The 17621-nt window shown below is 40.3% G+C and overlaps 1 protein-coding gene across 5 annotated transcripts in view; it reads right to left on the bottom strand.

The window, feature by feature from the left end:
• The window catches only part of LIMA1 (LIM domain and actin binding 1), an 84736-nt gene that overhangs the window by 30772 nt on the left and 36343 nt on the right, over positions 1 to 17621 (bottom strand). For 4 of the 5 annotated variants that reach the window (XM_053895933.1, XM_053895934.1, XM_053895930.1 and 1 more), the window contains exons 3-4: positions 13658 to 13703; positions 4100 to 4564 (exon numbers count right to left, since the gene is read on the bottom strand). In XM_053895933.1, coding sequence (XP_053751908.1) covers positions 4100 to 4564; positions 13658 to 13703 — 511 coding nt within the window. The remainder of the gene's footprint in view (positions 1 to 4099; positions 4565 to 13657; positions 13704 to 17621) is intronic. The other variant, XM_053895932.1, reaches the window with a different exon arrangement.

Here is a 17621-nt window from a genome sequence, read left to right as displayed (position 1 = left end):
TCTCTCCTTTCTTTCTTTATCTAACTCCTCTCCTAGAAAATGGAAACACTACATGGAAGAAGCAGTAGTCTGCATCTTTGTAAAACAATCAACGAATATCCATAGCCTAGTCTTATTTTCTTGTATTACACCTAACTGGTTCCATCAACCCAAGCCAAAGACAATAATTTAAATAGGTTGTGAAGGTAGAAATATATTATCCAAATATTTGGTCTTTACTCTCCTAGCCAAGGATTTGTGTGAACCAAATATGTTACGAACCAAACAGAAAGAAGTGAGACTTAATGAGCCTGTCACATGCTCATTACAGTGGTTGGTCATTCCTGGGCATGAAAGAAGGGGCACTTAATTTTTTGAATAACCACATCCTGGTTTCTAAAGGTTATGGATTCAAATGTCAACCCGATGACAACTGAATGTTGGTTAGGACTAGTTAGTTAATCAGCTATCTTTTTCATAAAAAGATGTACAGAATAGTTACCTCAGCTACCAAAAATCCAGATCAACATATACATGAGGATAGAAATGCTAAACCACTTCAGTATATGTCATTGGGGAGTTTCTTTTTCCTAGTAATGATGGTAGGTTATATTAATCCATCCACTGCTCATTTGTTCATAGGAATTAGAACCATCACGTTCAACTAAAACATCTGACCTGGATAATGTATCTATTCACCAAAGGTAGAGAGTAAGTGAAGAAAAGCCTTTAATCAATTCTTATTACTTATAAGCTCTTTGAATTCTAAGCTTCGTTTCTTCCTTTAACTAAATAAACACTAAGAGCTAAGTCACTGTGCTAACCGCTGGGGAAGAAAAACATCATTACTTTGGAAGAAATTATAGACTTTGGGAGTATACAAATTTATACACAACTATTAAGGGGAAGCATGATATAAGTGCCCAAACAGAAGTGAAAAGAAAATTCTATAGGAGAATGAGAAGGGTTGCTTAACTTATCTGACAGATATGGAGGTAAGACCTCACAGTCTTGATAGACCTTGAGGAGTAAGATTTCAGAAGGCAGTAATGCAGGGGATAGGCATGAATAATTTAGAGAGTGAGGAGTTAATACAGAGTTTAAGTATAAGATTGGCTAGAGACTGAAAGGCAGGTTGAACTCAGATTGTGGAGGACCCAAATATTAAATAAAGATTAATCCTGAGATATCAAATGAAGGGGGTACACTAATTTACAACTCTATTTAGAAAGATAAATAGCAACGGTGTACAGGATGGATGGGAGAAAGGAAAAGAGAAGCTGACAGAGGAGGTGGTGGCAATGCTATGGGACCAGACAGAATGGCACATACTTGAGAAGCACCTAGAGGGTAGGCTTATTTAGACGGCTTAGTAAGTGACCGACTGGGAAGAAGAAACACGGAGAAGGAAGAACTGATCCCAACTTTCACAGATGAAGAGATTTGGTACATGGTGATGTATTAAGGGACACCTGGGTAAAGCAGGTTTTTAGTTAGAAAGACAATGGATTCTTTTGTAGCCTTCTTGAACTTGAGTGCCTAAGGGATATTCAAAGAAAGATGTTTGATCTGGCAGGCAACCAGAAATATGAGGCTGAAACTTGGGTTAAGAACCGAGGATTAGAACCTAGTTTGGGGGTTCACGTCTTAGAGTCATGGAAAGAGAGGAGATTTTTTCACAAGGAGAGAGAAAAAACCAGGAGGTCAGAGAGATCAGGAAGAAAAGTGGACAAGAACAGAAACTATCTCGGGCAAAAGGGAACAAGAGGAACTAAGAAAAGTGGAAGTCAAGCCAATTAATTTTGTCTCCTGTAAATAACTGATAAAAAGATTTAGGACAACACATTAGACAGATCATGTATTTCATTATCTATGTGCTCCCTGCCCCTGACCAGCTAGTTAGTTGAGATTCAGTCCAGTTCTCTAAAATTTAATTATGGAACCAATTTGTCCCTACTATATTCATTTGTCTCACTGAGGTACTCATTTGTTAGCTCTGAAGTATACATTCTTTCTTGCAGGCTCTTGCTCCGAAAAAGATTTCTAGTGTCCTTACCATATTTGTGAGAGCTTCCTTCCAAAGATCCAATTATGTAACTTCCTGATTAAAGCCTTATCCATGTTAAAGCTGAAATCATGTTAACAATAACCATAATCCAGTTTCGAACTAATTAGTTATTCCTCAAGCTAAAGTAGACAAAACTTTAGCATTTTTTTTGAAATATTAGATAAAACTTTTCAAAGTAAATGAAACACAATGATGCTTAGAAACCGCTATAAAACCGAGGGCAGGTCTGTTTGACTAAGCACTCCATTAAGTGACAAATGACTGTTTAGTCAGGAAGTTTTAAAAGCCATCTAAAAAGTCCAGGTCAACTTAGACACTCACCGCCCCCCCCCCCCTTTTTCCTATACCATTAACAGTCAGGCTGTCCACTGCCATTAGAGATTTAGATGGATCTTTCTTTATATGAGGAGTCTTTCTTCACTTCTGACCAGCCACAAAATGATAGGCTTGTTCTGACACATCTCTCGCCAGACATGTATGAGAAAAAAGTCTCTCACCAGATCCTACCACATAATCAGCATTTTTGTTTGCTGCAATCCCAGTCATTTCCTACCTTAGGCCAGTTTCGACATGCACCAGGCTTTTGCACTGAATCGACATTGTGTGTGCTAGCATGACATCAGCCGTCCTGCCCCTAACAAGGGTCTCTGAGGAGGAGACTTACAATGGTGCTTTGAGTCACAACAAAACCCCTTCCTCTCTGTTTAGGATTTCTGACATTTTTTCCCTTCCACTTAAAATTCTTCTTCCCATTTAAATTTAATTTTTTTTTTTTTTTATTAAGACCATAAAGGAGAAAGAGGGAGTTGGCAGGCCCTAGAGGACTAAAAACAGAGGGATGAGAGTTTAAGAAAAGTCATAAAACTGCTTTGTGGTTACATCTCTTGCCAACTGGTTCCAGTGTTAAAATAGAGCTAAAACTCATGCAGAGGAAAGGGTTCTAGGTTTGCAAACCTTTAAAAATTCTTACTACATCCTTTAAATAGATGATCCCTTAAACATCCAAGAACTGTTCTAGTCAGGAAAGCTACAGGCACTGCAAGTTATGGGAAGAGATAAACTAAGTCACGTCAAACATAACTGAAGATTATTGGACGGGTTCTCGAATTTTTGTCTCAGAAAGAAGGCCTTATACCATTACTTCACACATGTAGGGATTTGGGCCAAATATTTAGCTTAAAAAATTTCAGCTTTCCCATCTAGATGGAATGTAGAGAAAATGATGGCTTTGCTTCCTATCAAATCTGTTTATTTCATTATAATGACTGTTGTAACAAACCATCCCCATGTACAAAGCCAGATATGCAGGAAAGTATGAGAAAACTGGAAAATTTTACCAGCTCTGCCGCCCCTGGATTGTGTTATAAGTCACCAGCATATGTAACTCATTTTCTAGTTAAGTAATTCCCTCTGGGTACCCGGTCTGCAATCCACACGAAGGATCAAATTTCATTAGCAGTCCTAGGAAAATGCAACCCTGTGCATTTGCAAGTCAAAACTCCTGAAGGCTACAGCTAGTCTGGCTACCCTCATTGATTTTTCCTGGGAGAGGATTTTAGCTGATAGAAAACATTTGTTGGAAGGCACAGATGAGGAAGTTCAGAGGAGAAGGAGTCCACTAGCAAAGAGACAACTAAGCCTTAGTCTTCATGTTAAACTCTGGCCTTAACACTCAGCCTGCAGCTGTGTCTAAGGGGAGAGAGATTCAGCAGAAATTCCCCCCCCCAACCCCCCCCCCCCAAGCTACAAATGACAAAAGGCACAGGAAGACAAATTAAAAGGGCAAGCGTACAAAAACAAAATCCAATCAGCCTCAAACTCTCTTCATTTCTAGATATTAAACTGAATCCCTGTGTGTGCCTGATTTCACGTGAAACTGGGTCAGAGATCCGCAAATCTTAGCATCTCTGTACATAATTCAAGACTTTTAATTAATTCATTTAACATTGAATCGAAAGACATGCTGGCCACTACTCAAACTGTCTAGTTCAGAAAAATAGCGTTAATTACTTGAATTGCCTTTCTCAAGTTTGAAACCGGCCCAGTCCTTACCTTGGTTTGAGTTGGTTCACCTTTCTCAAACATCATCTTAAGCCTGTTCAGCGGAACATTATATTTCTCTATTTTGTTTGCAGCTTCTGTGTTTTCACTGATTTCGGGTTTTCCTACTTCATGCCTGGATTCTCCTAGACAATTTTCCATTTTTTTACTTTCTTTCGAGTGGTCTTTAAGATGCTCACTGCCCTGGGTGCGGGGATACGGATACCGATTGAGGGCTTCAGAAGGCGATCCTAGTCTAGGTCTGGGATGGACGGGTTCTTCTTGGTCAGCTTCCGCCCCAGAGGCAGACCTTCTTGCCACTTCACCGGGAGGACGGTTGCCTCCGTGTCTGACCTCAGCGCTGCCGTTTTGCAGGGAGTCCGTGTGAGACTCCGTTCCCAGGGCTGGGTTCTCCCACTTCTTCTTTAACACAGTCAGGATCCCCCTTCTAACGTGCTGGGGGAGATTTTCAGTGTTCTAGAAGAACAAGAAGTAAGTGCCAGTTATAACTTGCCTGTTGAAACATTCAAACATGTTGTTCTTTGTAAAATGAAAGTTAAAAGTCTAAGCTGCTCCTGGTCCACTGGCGTTTCGGACAGCTGGGAACAGTTACAGTCCTGCCACATGGAGAAAGCATCCACCCCGGGAGAGGGAGAGGGGAAGAGAGAAAAAGTCAGGAGCTGAAGCAGGAAGTGATAAAACAGGATAGCCTTATAAGGACAAAATGAGAAGAAAGGAGAGCCCAGATCTAATGAGACGAGGGATTTTTATCCAGAGATTAATAAGAAAAACAAGAAAGAAAAAGCAAAATACTAGGTACTTTAAATACCACAAATCTGCATTAATACAAGTTCCTCATTACATACCACAAAATTACATGGTGAATCTTTTTTCTTCTTTTAAATAAAACAAAGAGGCAGTGTAGCTGAAACCACCCAATACCAATAATCATCAAGGATTGAAACTATTGAAAGAAACCGAAAGAACTCACCAGACTTTTACATGTATTTGCATAAATTATATTTCATCATATCTGACATAATCTACGGGCATATGAACAATCAAATTCTATTTTTACATAAGAACCTAATCCTCTTTTTTCCCCTGCTCTTCTCTACATGTCTGTCCATGTGTAAATTCTCAGTTATCAGGAAATTTACTACTTCACACATCCTTTGGTAGAAAAACATCCAAGCTTCATATGAAAACACCACCACCCACTTTCTTGATTGAAGGACACACGTTTTCACATCTCAGGGAGTGCCACTTTCACCTGGGTCGAAACGGAACGAATTTATACATAAGACAGATTGCAAACAACCTGGAAACTGCCACTGTTGTTCTTCAAGAACCGAGGAAATGTGCTTGATGAAGTGAAATTCAATGTCCCAGACTCTGAAAGCTTTCCTATAAAGCGAACAGCCCCAGTTCCCAACAAACCACGAACTCCAATACCTTCGCGCTCTCTCCGTTCCTGTGGTCTGTGACTCACCCGTCTTTCTACAAAGAAAGGACAAACCACCTAGGACTGAAAGACTTCGGGGGAATTAAACAGGATTAGCAGCTATATTGGGAATTAAGTCTCTCACCCTATTATTCTTCTGAATTCACTTCATCAAGTAGCACCAAGATTTGGAAAAAAAAAAACAACAAAAAAACTTACAGAAGAACAACTGCCTGATTTTAGTGTTTAAATCTTTACTGACAAGATGATTCACTGGTGGAAGCATGAACGGATCAGAGATACAAGAAGCACAAAAAAATTTTCTTGTTGGAAAAGAATTAAAAAACTGCTCTGGACACCGGTGCTGCCTTAACTCTGGCAACATGCTTTGCTCAATGCTACCTCCTGCCACACAATGGATGAGTCATCCTGGTCTCCAACTTCACCTGCCCTGCCCTCGCCCTGACTAAATAGGAGCCCTGAGAATCTAAGTGGCATTTTGTCTTGGGAACTGGACACTACTTTTCTCAGTAACCATGTGATCAGAGTGTATTTACTGACATGGAAAGATGCTCGTAAGATGCTTTTGAGTGGAAAAAAGCAAATTATAAGACAGCATAATCCCACTTTATAATGCACATGTGTATTTATAAATATAAGCAGAAACGTAGCTGGAAGAAAAGACAGGGGGATGTTAATAAGTTACCTTTGGATTGTGGATTGTGGGCGTTTGTATTTTTTTTTCTTTCTTTTTACAATAAATGTGTATTTGTTATTTAATAAAAATGGATAAAAAAAAAATAAAACTATACATCATCGTCCTATCACAAAAATCTGCTACAGAATATTAAAACTTTTTTGATGTTAATGTAAGCAGCTTGAAAATGACCATTTCTACTTTACTTGTGATGACCAGGGAGGGAGGGATCTGTGGGATGGAGTAACGGCAGTGTCCCCAAACGGGTATGGGTGGAGGACCCATCCCTTAGGGGACATTCTAGCTAGGAGTAAATGTGCTCTTTTATTAAAAGGAGTTCTTTTGTTTTCTGTTTTTGTGTGTGTGTGAGAGAGAGAGAGAGAGAGAGAGAGCGCGCTCAAGTGGGGAAGGGGGGCAAAGAGAGAGGGAGAGAGAGAACAATCTCAAGCAGGCTCCACACTCAGCACAGAGCCCCAACACAGGGCTGGATCCCACGACCCTGGGATCATGACCTGAGCTGATATCAAGAGCTGGATGCTCAACCGACTGAGCCACCCAAAGCGCCCCTAATTTAGAGTCCTTAAAGGAAACAGCTCCAAAAGTGTTGAAGTGGGGACAAAAAGGGCTGCATGGTCCGACAGCGTTAAAGGCCCCATACCCTTAAATCACTCTTGGCAACATACCCAGGCAACGCCAGGTGTCCAGGTCTTTAGGATGTGAGGAGAGCAAAAAATGGGGAAGCAGCAGTGGTTACAGGCTTTCTGGGGAAGGTAAGGCAGCAAGAAGGTGTAGAACAAGAGCAATTGCTAAAAGCAGTTTGGACAGCACGATGGCCTGGGCTATCACTGGATAAGGCATAAAGGGCCACTTCTATTTTCTTCTCTTTATCTGTATTTTCTACAACAACAGCTGTTACTAGTATAATCCAGCCCCACCCAGCCAAGTGACCTTGGGCAAGTTTAATTTCTGCAACCCACAATCCTGGGCTAGTATGGAGAACAGATGTGACTACATTAAAGCATGTAGTGCAGTATGTGACATAAACAGGCACCCAATCTAGTGGTGACAATTAATATTATGTGGGTGGCCCTCCCTACTCCTCCAGCCATACCTCATGATGATCAAGCACAGTAAGTAGCCAGTCATCTCCCAAATCCTGAACTTGGGTTACAGTCTCTTCTTGTTCTTTGTCTTCACAGTCTCCACTATACCAGAGTAGGGGTGTGGGGCACAAAATAAGGTAAAATTCTAGTTGATGTCCTTTGTATCAAGGGTTTAACTCTGTCCCAAGTATTTTCCTAGAGTAGGCAGTGGGAAGTCATGGAGACTGCAAGGTTTCAAGGACCTTGTTAGTTGCTACATTACTGTAGCTTCCTCTCTCAAAGTGACATCCAGAACGCTGTTCACTCTACCCTGCAAGGCTGAGAATCTTGGCAGATTTGCCTCTGGATCAGAACTGGCTACCTGAATCCAGATTAGGCACAACCTGGAAATGCAACACAATGTCTTTTCTGCAGGAACATTTGACTTTGGGATGTGTCCCAGCACTGTCATTCTGAGATGTATGCCCTTGGATAAGTCCTTTCCTCTCTGTCTCAGTTATTCCACCCATAAAATAAAGAGGCTGGGTCAAATGAGCTTTAGTGTTGAAATCTTAGCAGGGGTATCTTCATCTTAAAAGCAGGAGGATGTTTGGTAGGAGACAACAGTGGAGTTGGAAATATGGACTACCTGAATGTATAGCCTCCAAGGAAGGGAAGAAATTCCTAGGCTGAGAGACTCTCAGAAAAGTGGTAGCTAGGCATTATGGAGATGAGTGACTAAAGCATAGATTTCAAGAAGTGCTATATTGCATGCTTGAAAGGAACCTGAAAATGTAACTGATGGCAGTATTAATGGTCTTTATTTCTGTTTCCTAGATGTATGTGGAAGAGGAAGAGAAAAGGAGAAGTAAACTTCTGGGAATCTAGGCTATCATATAACCTGATCCCACTATTTGCTAAAGGAATAAATGTACCCTCTCGCTCCCGAATGTTTCTCTAAGTTGCTTTCCATGGTAGAATACAAGTATTCTTTCATCTGATCAGTCACTTCTACTAATTTATATGGATATTTCTCCGACTTAGGCTCAGGTCAAGATCTCATGGTTTGTGTGTTCGAGCCCCACATCGGGCTCTGTGCTGATGGCTCAAAGCCTGGATCCTGCTTCGGATTCTGCATCTCTCCCTCTTTCTCTGCCCCTCCCCTGCTCGAGCTCTGTCTCTCTCTCAAAACTAAACACACATTAAAAAAAAAAAAAAAAAAAAGCAACCCCTCTGTCATTAGTGGGAAAAACTGGTGAGATTTGAATAAATTCAATAGTTTAGTTAATAGCACTGTATCAGTGAATTTTTTAGTTTTTTTTTTAATATATGAAATTTATTGTCAAATTGGTTTCCATACAACACCCAGTGCTCATCCCAAAAGGTGCCCTCCTCAATACAAATTTTTTAGTTTTGATAAATGTTTCAGAATTATGCAAGATGTTAACATTAGGGGGAGGTAGGTAGAGGCATATCAGAATTCTCTGTAATATTCTTTTTTTTTCTTCCAAATTTTTATTTAAATTCTAGTTAGTTAACATATAGTGTAAGACTGGTTTCGGGAGAATTTACTGATTTGTCACTTACATATAACACCCAGTGCTCATCATAACAAGTATCCTCAATACCCATCACCCATGTAGCCCATCCCCCACCAATCTCCCTCCATCAACCCTCAGTTTGTTCTCTATCCTTCAGAGTCTCTTATGGTTTGCATCCCTCTCTTCCCCCCCTTCCCATATGTTCATCTGTTTTGTTTCCTAAGTTCCACATAGGAGGGAAATCAGATGGTATTTGTCTTTCTGTAACTGACTTATTTCACTTAGCATAATAAACTCTAGCTCCATCCAAATCGTTGCAAATGGCAAGATCTCATTCTTTTTGATGGCTGAGTAATATCCCGGTGTGTGTGTGTGTGTGTGTGTGTGTGTGTGTGTGTGTGTGTGTGTGTGTATACACCACATATTCTTTATCCATTCATCAGTCCATGGACACTTGGACTCTTTCCATAGTTTGGCTATTGTTGATAATGTCTCTGTGCTATCTTAATAACTCTAGTGTAAATCCAAAATTATTTAAAAATTAAAAGTGTGTTTAAAAAAAAAGTAACTGTCCCTCAACTTTGTGTCTTCCTTTATCTCTTGCATTTTATAGTTAAGGGTCTTGAAAGCACTGTCTGTAGTTGCTATTTCTACTTGAACGCTCTATATTCACACTAACTCTACTGCCCAAACACTTCTGAAGTAGCTCCAGTCAAGATCACTGATTAGGTCTCTAATATTTTCATTTTATTATCTTATTATTAATAATTTTTCCCAGTTACAAAAGTAATAAAAATCTCATTGGGGGAAAAAAGTCACAGTCAATATAGGAATGTACACATGCCTTGAACGTATGCTCTTATTTTTCCTATTTGACTTCCCTATGCCTGCCACCCAAGATACCCACTGCCAATGATTTGGTGCATATGCTCTCAAATTTTTTCACCTATTTTTATATACTCTATTTTTTTTAGATACTATATATATATTTACATGTGAAGATATCAAAAAGCATGTTAAGTGATTAAAGCAAGGTGTCGAACAGTATAGTATGGTAACTATACTAACAGTATGTGAGAGTTCATATTTCCTCACATACTAATTATTATCCAATAAAAAAAATCTGCCAACTGTTTAGATTATAATTTTTATCTCATGGTTATTTTAATTTACATTTTTATTATTATTAGTGAGGCTAAGCATTTTTTTCATGTTTATTGTTTCTTCTTTTTTTATTAAAAAAATTTTTTTTGTTTGTTTAGTAAACTCTACTCCCAGTGTGGGGCTTGAACTCACAACCTAGAGATCAAGAGTCCCGTAGCTCTACCAACTGAGCCAGCCAGGTGCCCCTATTTTTTCTTTTTTAATTACCTACTCACATCCTTTTGCCTCAACTGGCAAATGCAGTGGACACTTCTGCTTTATTTTACTTGATCCCTCTATAGCATTTGACATTACTGACTACCCCTCCCCTTTTAAAAAATTCCCTCCCCATTTAAAAAAATGGCTTTTGTGAGATATCCCTTTTTTTCTAGGGTTCTTCCCATTTCTCTGGCCACTCCTCAGTCTTCTTTATAGGTTTTCCTTCCTCTGTCCCTACCTTGTATGCTGGGGTCCCTCAAGGTTCTGTCTTAGGTCCTCATTGTTCACTTACATATTCCCTATAGATGACGTCATCTACCTTCTGGTTTTACCCACCAGTTGCCTAGAGATGACTCAGACCCTATAACTCTAGCCAGATCCCTCTCCATACCTGGAATTCTACCTGGAAATCCTGTAGACATCTTACACTTATCCTTGCCTAAGGCTGAAGTCTCCTTTCTCCTCTCTTTACCTCTCACCCTTTAATCTGTTTCTTTTCTTGAACTCTCCATCTTGGTGGATGTGACAATTATCTTTTCAAATGTCAAATGTGCCCGTTCTCATGTGTCCATGCGGTGCATGTGTCACTTGCTCCACCATTTCCTTGCCCCCTTTGCTTGACTAATTCCTATTTATCCTTTGGGCTTAGTCAGGCACCACTTCTGGGAAGCCTTCCTTGACATGGTATAGTCCAGGTTAAAAGTTTCTCCTAAACTCTCCCCCAGCACCATGAGTATTTCTCTAACATGGTACTTACTGCACTGGGATTATAAACTCTATTTTCCACATTCTAAATAGTCCCTTGAAGGCAAGGACCACATGTTATTCCTCTTTGTGTTTCAGCACCTGGCACCTAAGAGAGGCTCCACAAGTGTTTGTCTACACTCGTGGTACCAACTTTTATCATCCCCCTGTCTTCAACCTACTTCAGTCAGGCCTCCCAAATAGCACAAGGTGACCAATGACCTTCATGTTGCTCCAATAGTCAGTTCTCAGCTTTTTCTGGGTGTTTGACTCTGATGATAACTCTCCTTTTAGAAGCACTTTCTTGGGGGCACCTGGGTGGCTCAGTTGGTAAAGCATCCGACTCTTGATTCTGGCTCAGGTCATGATCTCGCGGTTGTGAGTTTGAGCCCCACATTGGGATTGCGGAGTGAAGAGCATGCTTGGGATTCTCTCTCTCTCCCTTTCTGCCCCTCCCATGCTCTCTTTCTCAGAAACAAAACAAAACTTTTAGAAGCACTTTCTTCACTTGGCTTCTGGCACCCATACTCTTGTTTCTGCTGTCGTTTTACCAGCTGCTCCTACTCAGTCTCCTTTGCTGGTTCCTCCTTATCTCCCAACTTGAAACATCAAAGTGCTCTTGAGCTCAGTCCTCAGACCTCCCCTCTATCTCCTTTCACTCCCTAAGTGATCACATGCATCTCATGTCTTTAAATACCATGGATACTTTGATACACACACATCCTATCTCCAGCTCACATCTCTTCCAGTTTCAAGTTCTTATATAACATCTCTACATAGGGGGTGCCTGGGTGTCTCAGTCAGTTAAGGGTCCAACTCTTGATTTCGGCTCAGGTCACGATCCCAGGGTTGTGGGATCGAGCCCCACATTGGGCGCTGCGCTGAACATGGAGCCTGCTTGGGATTCTCTCTCTCTCTCTCTCTCTCTCTCTCTCTCTCTCTCTCTCTCTCTCTCCTGTTCTCTCTGCCCCTTCCCTGCTTGTGCTCTCTCTCTCTCTCTTTCAAAAATAAATAAATAAACATTAAAAAAAAAAATCTCTACTTGGATGTCTTAAAGCATTTCACATTTAACATGCCCCAAACCAAGCTTCTACCATTTTCCCTTCTCTAAACCTGCTTTTCCTACAGACTTCTTCATCTCAATTAATGTTATTTTTCCAGGTGTTTGAGCCAAAATGAGTTTTGCCATTCGCCATTTTTCTCTTTCTCTACTTTCAGTATAAATCCTGACCACTTCTCATCACCTATATAACCACTCCAGTCCAGTCCATTATCATCTCTTCCCTAAATCATGCCAATTGTTTTATAATTTGTCTCCATGCATCTGCCATTGTTCCTAGAATTTCTTCCTCCTATTTTTTAAAATTTAAGTCAGATAACATCACTCCTTTGCACGCAAACCCTCTGAAGGCCCCCATGTGATCAGAGTTAAAGCCCTGGTCCTCATAGTGGCTATGACTTTGCTTTTCCCATTCCTCAAACACATCAACAAAGTTCCTGCCTCAGGGCATTTGCATGTGCTCTTCCTTCTGCCCTAATCATTCTTCTCCCTGGTTCGTATCCTCAGATCTCTACTCCAGTGTCCCCTCATCAGAGGTGTTCCTGGACCACCCTACATTCTATCCCTCCTACCCACTTTGTGTTGTTTCTTAGCATTAACCACCACCTGACACAATTTCTTTATTGTCCGTCTCTCCCACTATCGTAAACTCCATGATGGAAGAATTGTAGTCTGTATTAGTGCCTAAAACAGTGCTTGGCACCTAGTAGGTGACCCGTGAATACTTGCTAAATGAATGACTGAAAGAAGGAAGGAAGAAAAGAGGAAGGGGAAAAATAACAGGCCGGAGAGAGAGGAGGAAAGAAACCAGCAGTTGAGTGAAATGATGGTAGCTTTTGCTTACAGTGGACCACAAGGGACCCATTTTTTAATTACAGGAAAATTACGCCAAAGACCTGGTCAACATTACCCCCTTCGAGAGAACAAATTGACAGGGGCACGTTCTGCACTAACTTAAATAGGTTAGGTACTAAAAACCGCTAGGAGGATGTTTCTGTAATGCCAGCCAAATTAAAGAATTCTTACCCAAATAAGTGAGATTTTTTTTCCTCACAAGATTAAATCAAGTAAGATTTCAAAAGAAATACATTCTCCAGCCCAGCTGGAAGCTAGCCAGCAGGGAGAGTAGAGAACGAGAGCAAAAGAGCTTGTTCTAAGGTTTTAGCCTTTGATGGATCCTGCAGCTAAGAAACTTGCTAACTAGACTGGGTCAAGACGTGTGCTTTAAACAAAGAACCCCAGGATGACGACAGCGGCACAGCTGCTACCATTTAAATGCAGAAATACAGAAATTCTGGTTGTTTGATTTGGAACAAGGGATGGAACCTAGGAAACCCTGTATTCTAATTTGAGCAGAATTAGTAAGCCATTTTACTAACCTCGGGCAAAGCACTTGGCCTTCTATCTTTCACTCAACTCAGGGAAGAGAAAGGGGTTCAAAAGGAGAACCTCAGTGGAAAAATAAGATTCCCTGCACCTGAACCACGTCCTCATGAGTAAATGGCTCACAAATCAGAGCAGCTGGCATCATTGCCTGGCTCAGCTGACATGGAGCCCGAGCCCCACAGAGGCTGCAGGTGGCTGGACCACACAGGCTTTATCAAGAAGTTCCACATGCCCTGGGGCTCCTCAATACTTACACTTCTTCTCTTTTCCATGTTTGCTTCTTCAGCGGCTTTCTGGTACCTTCAGAGAAGGGGAGGGGGGGAGAAAGAGAATGTTCTCAAATTAAATTTATGTTTTTACTTTTTTTTTAATGTTTATTTATTTTTGAGAGAGCACAAGCAGGGCAGGGGCAGAGAGAGAGGGGGACAGAGGATCTGAAGCGGGCTCTGCACTGACAGCAGCGAGCCCAGTGTAGGGCTCGAACTCATGAATCGCGAGATCATGACCTGAGCCGAAGTCGGAGGCGCAACCGATTGTGCCACCCAGGTGCCCTGTTTTTACTTTTTTATCCTTTAAGAAAACCACTTCTGCCTACATATTTCTGCCAGCAAGTGTCTTTAATCAACTCCAGCAGAAGAAGCAGAGAATCAGAGCAGCCCTCACTTCCTGCACTGTTACAGTCATCCGGTCTGGTCTAACAGGTCCAAGGCGAGGAGGTCAAATGCTGGGAAATAACTAAATAGAGCAGAAAGTCTGGGGTTTAAATCCCCCTTTGATGTCTCATTAACTGTGATCACACAACCTCTGTAAACCTCAGTTTCCTTATCTAGAAAATGGCTTTATAGATCTCCTGTCAAGGTTGCTGTGAGGGTTAAATGAGATCACGTGCATAAAAAACACTTTGCAATTAGCCAAAGGATGTAACATGGCATTGAACAAGGATGCACATTTCCCCCGGGCACTAAGGCCTCTGAAATCTTACAGTTCTTGCCAAATGATGGAGAGCTAGTCACACTGCCTGTGCATGTGTGAGTGTAATCTAAATTCTTGGTATTGTCACTTTAGCTCAATGTAGTTGATGGTATTACACATATTTTAAATGCCACTGAAAATGTCTTTAAAGGAATTACATGTGATTTGGCACTTGAAGAAAAACTGTTTTTACTGTTTTAGGTATGAATAAGGGTGATATGTGAGGAGAAAAGTTTATGTGCTAAGCAAGCACTGGTCCTTTTAATTGGCAGTGTTTTTGTTTTTTTCTGAGTGATGCATAAAATAGTGGCAAGGCTACAGTGGATGGCATTTTAGATTTGATAAACAAGCATGTATAATTTAATTATTTTAATTTTATGATTACTTTCATCATTTTTCTTTTTTTTTTTTAATTTTTAAATGTTTTTATTTATTTTTGAGACAGAAAGAGACAGAGCATGAGCAGGGGAGGGGCAGAGAGAGGGAGAGACACAGAATCTGAAGCAGGCTCCAGGCTCTGAGCCATCAGCACAGAGCCCGACGCGGGGCTTGAACTCACGGAGTGTGAGATCGTGACCTGAGCTGAAGTCAGATGCTTAACTGACTGAGCCACCCAGGTGCCCCTTTCATCATTTTTTCTTACTTGGATCAGAAGATCCCTGAGAAACGACAGAAGTCCCAGGGCTTCTCAGAGGGGATTAGGTTTTCTCCATTTGAAGGCAAAGATGGGCTGGGATGTCTAGGCTGCAGCAAATCCCCAGGCCACCCAGGACAACCTTAACCTGGCTTCCCCAGGGCCTCTGAGTCAAGCACAGAAGGCAGCACCATCACCCAGAATATCCCCACCCCATGCCTCTCCTTGGGCTTACATGCCTAGAACTCAGCACCAACCCAACCCTAGAAAAGGGCCACTTGTTCTCTGTCTTAGGGTAGAACTTCTGAATTCACAAGTCACTTGGAGAAGGAAAAGGAGGTAAGAGAAAAAGAAAAAAGCAGAATGGGGAAGGGCCCATCCCTCTACCAAAACCAACTTACTTTTTTTTTTTTTTTTTGGTTTCAGGGAGTATAATTTAGTGATTCAGCACTTACATACAACACCTGGTGCCCATCGCCCTCAATACCCATCATCATCTAGCCCAACTCCCACCCACATCCCTCCAGCAACCCCCCGTTTGCTCTCTATCATTGAGAGTCTCTTATAGTTTGCTTCCCGTTCTTCTCTTCCCCCCCTTCCCTTATGTTCATCTGTTTTGTTTCTTTTTTTTTTTTTAATGTTTATTTATTTATTTTGAGACAGAGAAAGAGTGAGGAGGGGAGAGGCAGAGAGAATCCAAAGCAGGCTCCAGGCTGTCAGCGCAGAGCCTGATGTGGGGTTTAATCCCATGAACTGGGAGATCGTGACCTAAGCTAAAATCAAGAGCCAGACACTTAACCGACTGAGTCACGCAGATGCCCCAACACTAAAACATTTTTAACCTATGAAGTAGGGAAAGATTTTTTTTTTAAGCTGATATACTGGGGGTAAATTAATAAAACCCCTATGGTGGCATTTTGTCAATTTTACAAAAGCACAAATGTTGTGATCCATCAATTCTGTTTCAGAATTTGTCCTATAGATACACTCACACAAGCAAAAATGACTTTCATATTAGATTATTTGTCAGCACATTAACTGTAATAACAAAAGACTGAAAACAACCTGAATTTCCATTAGCAGAGGAATGGTAAATAAATTACAATGTATTCCTGTAATGGAATACTATGCAGCTATAAAAAGGGATGATGGTGATGGTTGCCTGATAATGTGAATGTTCTCAATGCCACTGAATTGTATACTTAAAAATAGTTAAAATGATAAATTATATGTTATGTATAACATATCACAATTCAACAAACACAACAAAACAGTATGATACTAGCATAAAGACATATAGATCAATTGAATGGAATAGAGCCCAGTCAAAAACAATTACAGTTACTTCAATTGCATGAACAGAATGATTACTAATGGATGGAAGTCACCCTATTACAGAAATATTTGCCACAGATTTCCCATCTGCATTTTCTCAGAAGGGCTAAATATATTTGAACTGTGAAATCTTTGCATATATCTGTGCCACCCCGTCCATTTCTCTCTTTACTTCACCAAGGTATTAAGCATGACTGTCACAACTGTTATGTTTTCCATTAAGCCAGCAGTATATTACTTCATATATGTCATATAATTGTAAGGTGACTTTTACCATCTAAATGTAATGTTCACATGTTGCTTCCTACATTAAAATTTTTGGTAGGGGGGAGAAGAAAAGGAATATAGCCCAGAAATAAACCCTCACATATGAAGTCAAGAGCTTTTCAACAAGGGTACCAACACCATCTATTAGGGAAAGGACAGTCTTTTCAACAAATGATGCTGGGAAACTGGATCTCCACATGCAAAAAAAAAAAAAAAAAAAAAAAAAAAAAAAAGAAGTTGGACCCTTGCCTTATACCATATATAAAAATTAAGTCAAAATGGATTAAAGACCTAAGGGTAGGAGCTAAAACTATAAAACTCTTAGAAGAAATGAGGGGCCAAGATTCATGACGTTGAATTTGATAATGATTTCTTGTAATAAAAGCACAGGCAACAAAAGAAAAAGTAGATAAACTGAACTTCAACAAAATCTGTGCATCAAAGGAAACTATTAACAGAGTGAAATAAAGAAATAATAAAAGAAAGTATTTGTAAGTCATATCAGATAAGGGATTAACATCCAAAATATACAAATTTTTAAAGATAACAAACATGGGATAATATTGTGCATTCTATTCTGCATCTCCCTTTCTCCATCTTAGAACAGCTGAATTTTTACTCAAGCACTAGAGAAAAGTAGTAAGAGGAAATAACCAAAAGAGATATAGTTCCTGCTCTCAGCTTAACAGTTTAGACATTAAACACATAAGCACATGAATATATATATATATAATGCATATATATATACAATGTGTGTATATATATAATATGTATACATAAAATATATACATTAGACACATACACATATATAATACACACACACATATTGCAATAAATCCTTTAAAGAAAAAGAACACAGAATTATGAAATAGCCTAACAAAGGAAGCAAGTTGAGAAGGCAGTGGTGGAGGTATGTGTATGCTGTGTGTCTGAAGGAAAGCCTTCCTGAGAACAAGACCTTTAGACTGAGATCTGAAGTTTGACCAAAAGAGTTGGCCAGGCGAGACAAG

The sequence above is a fragment of the Panthera pardus genome, unplaced genomic scaffold (genome assembly GCF_024362965.1).
Source record: "Panthera pardus isolate Hobbes unplaced genomic scaffold, ASM2436296v1 HiC_scaffold_6, whole genome shotgun sequence".
NCBI lineage: Eukaryota > Metazoa > Chordata > Mammalia > Carnivora > Felidae > Panthera > Panthera pardus.
The sequence above is the reverse complement of the archived record's forward strand: the minus strand, read 5'-3'. Positions and strand labels throughout refer to the sequence as shown.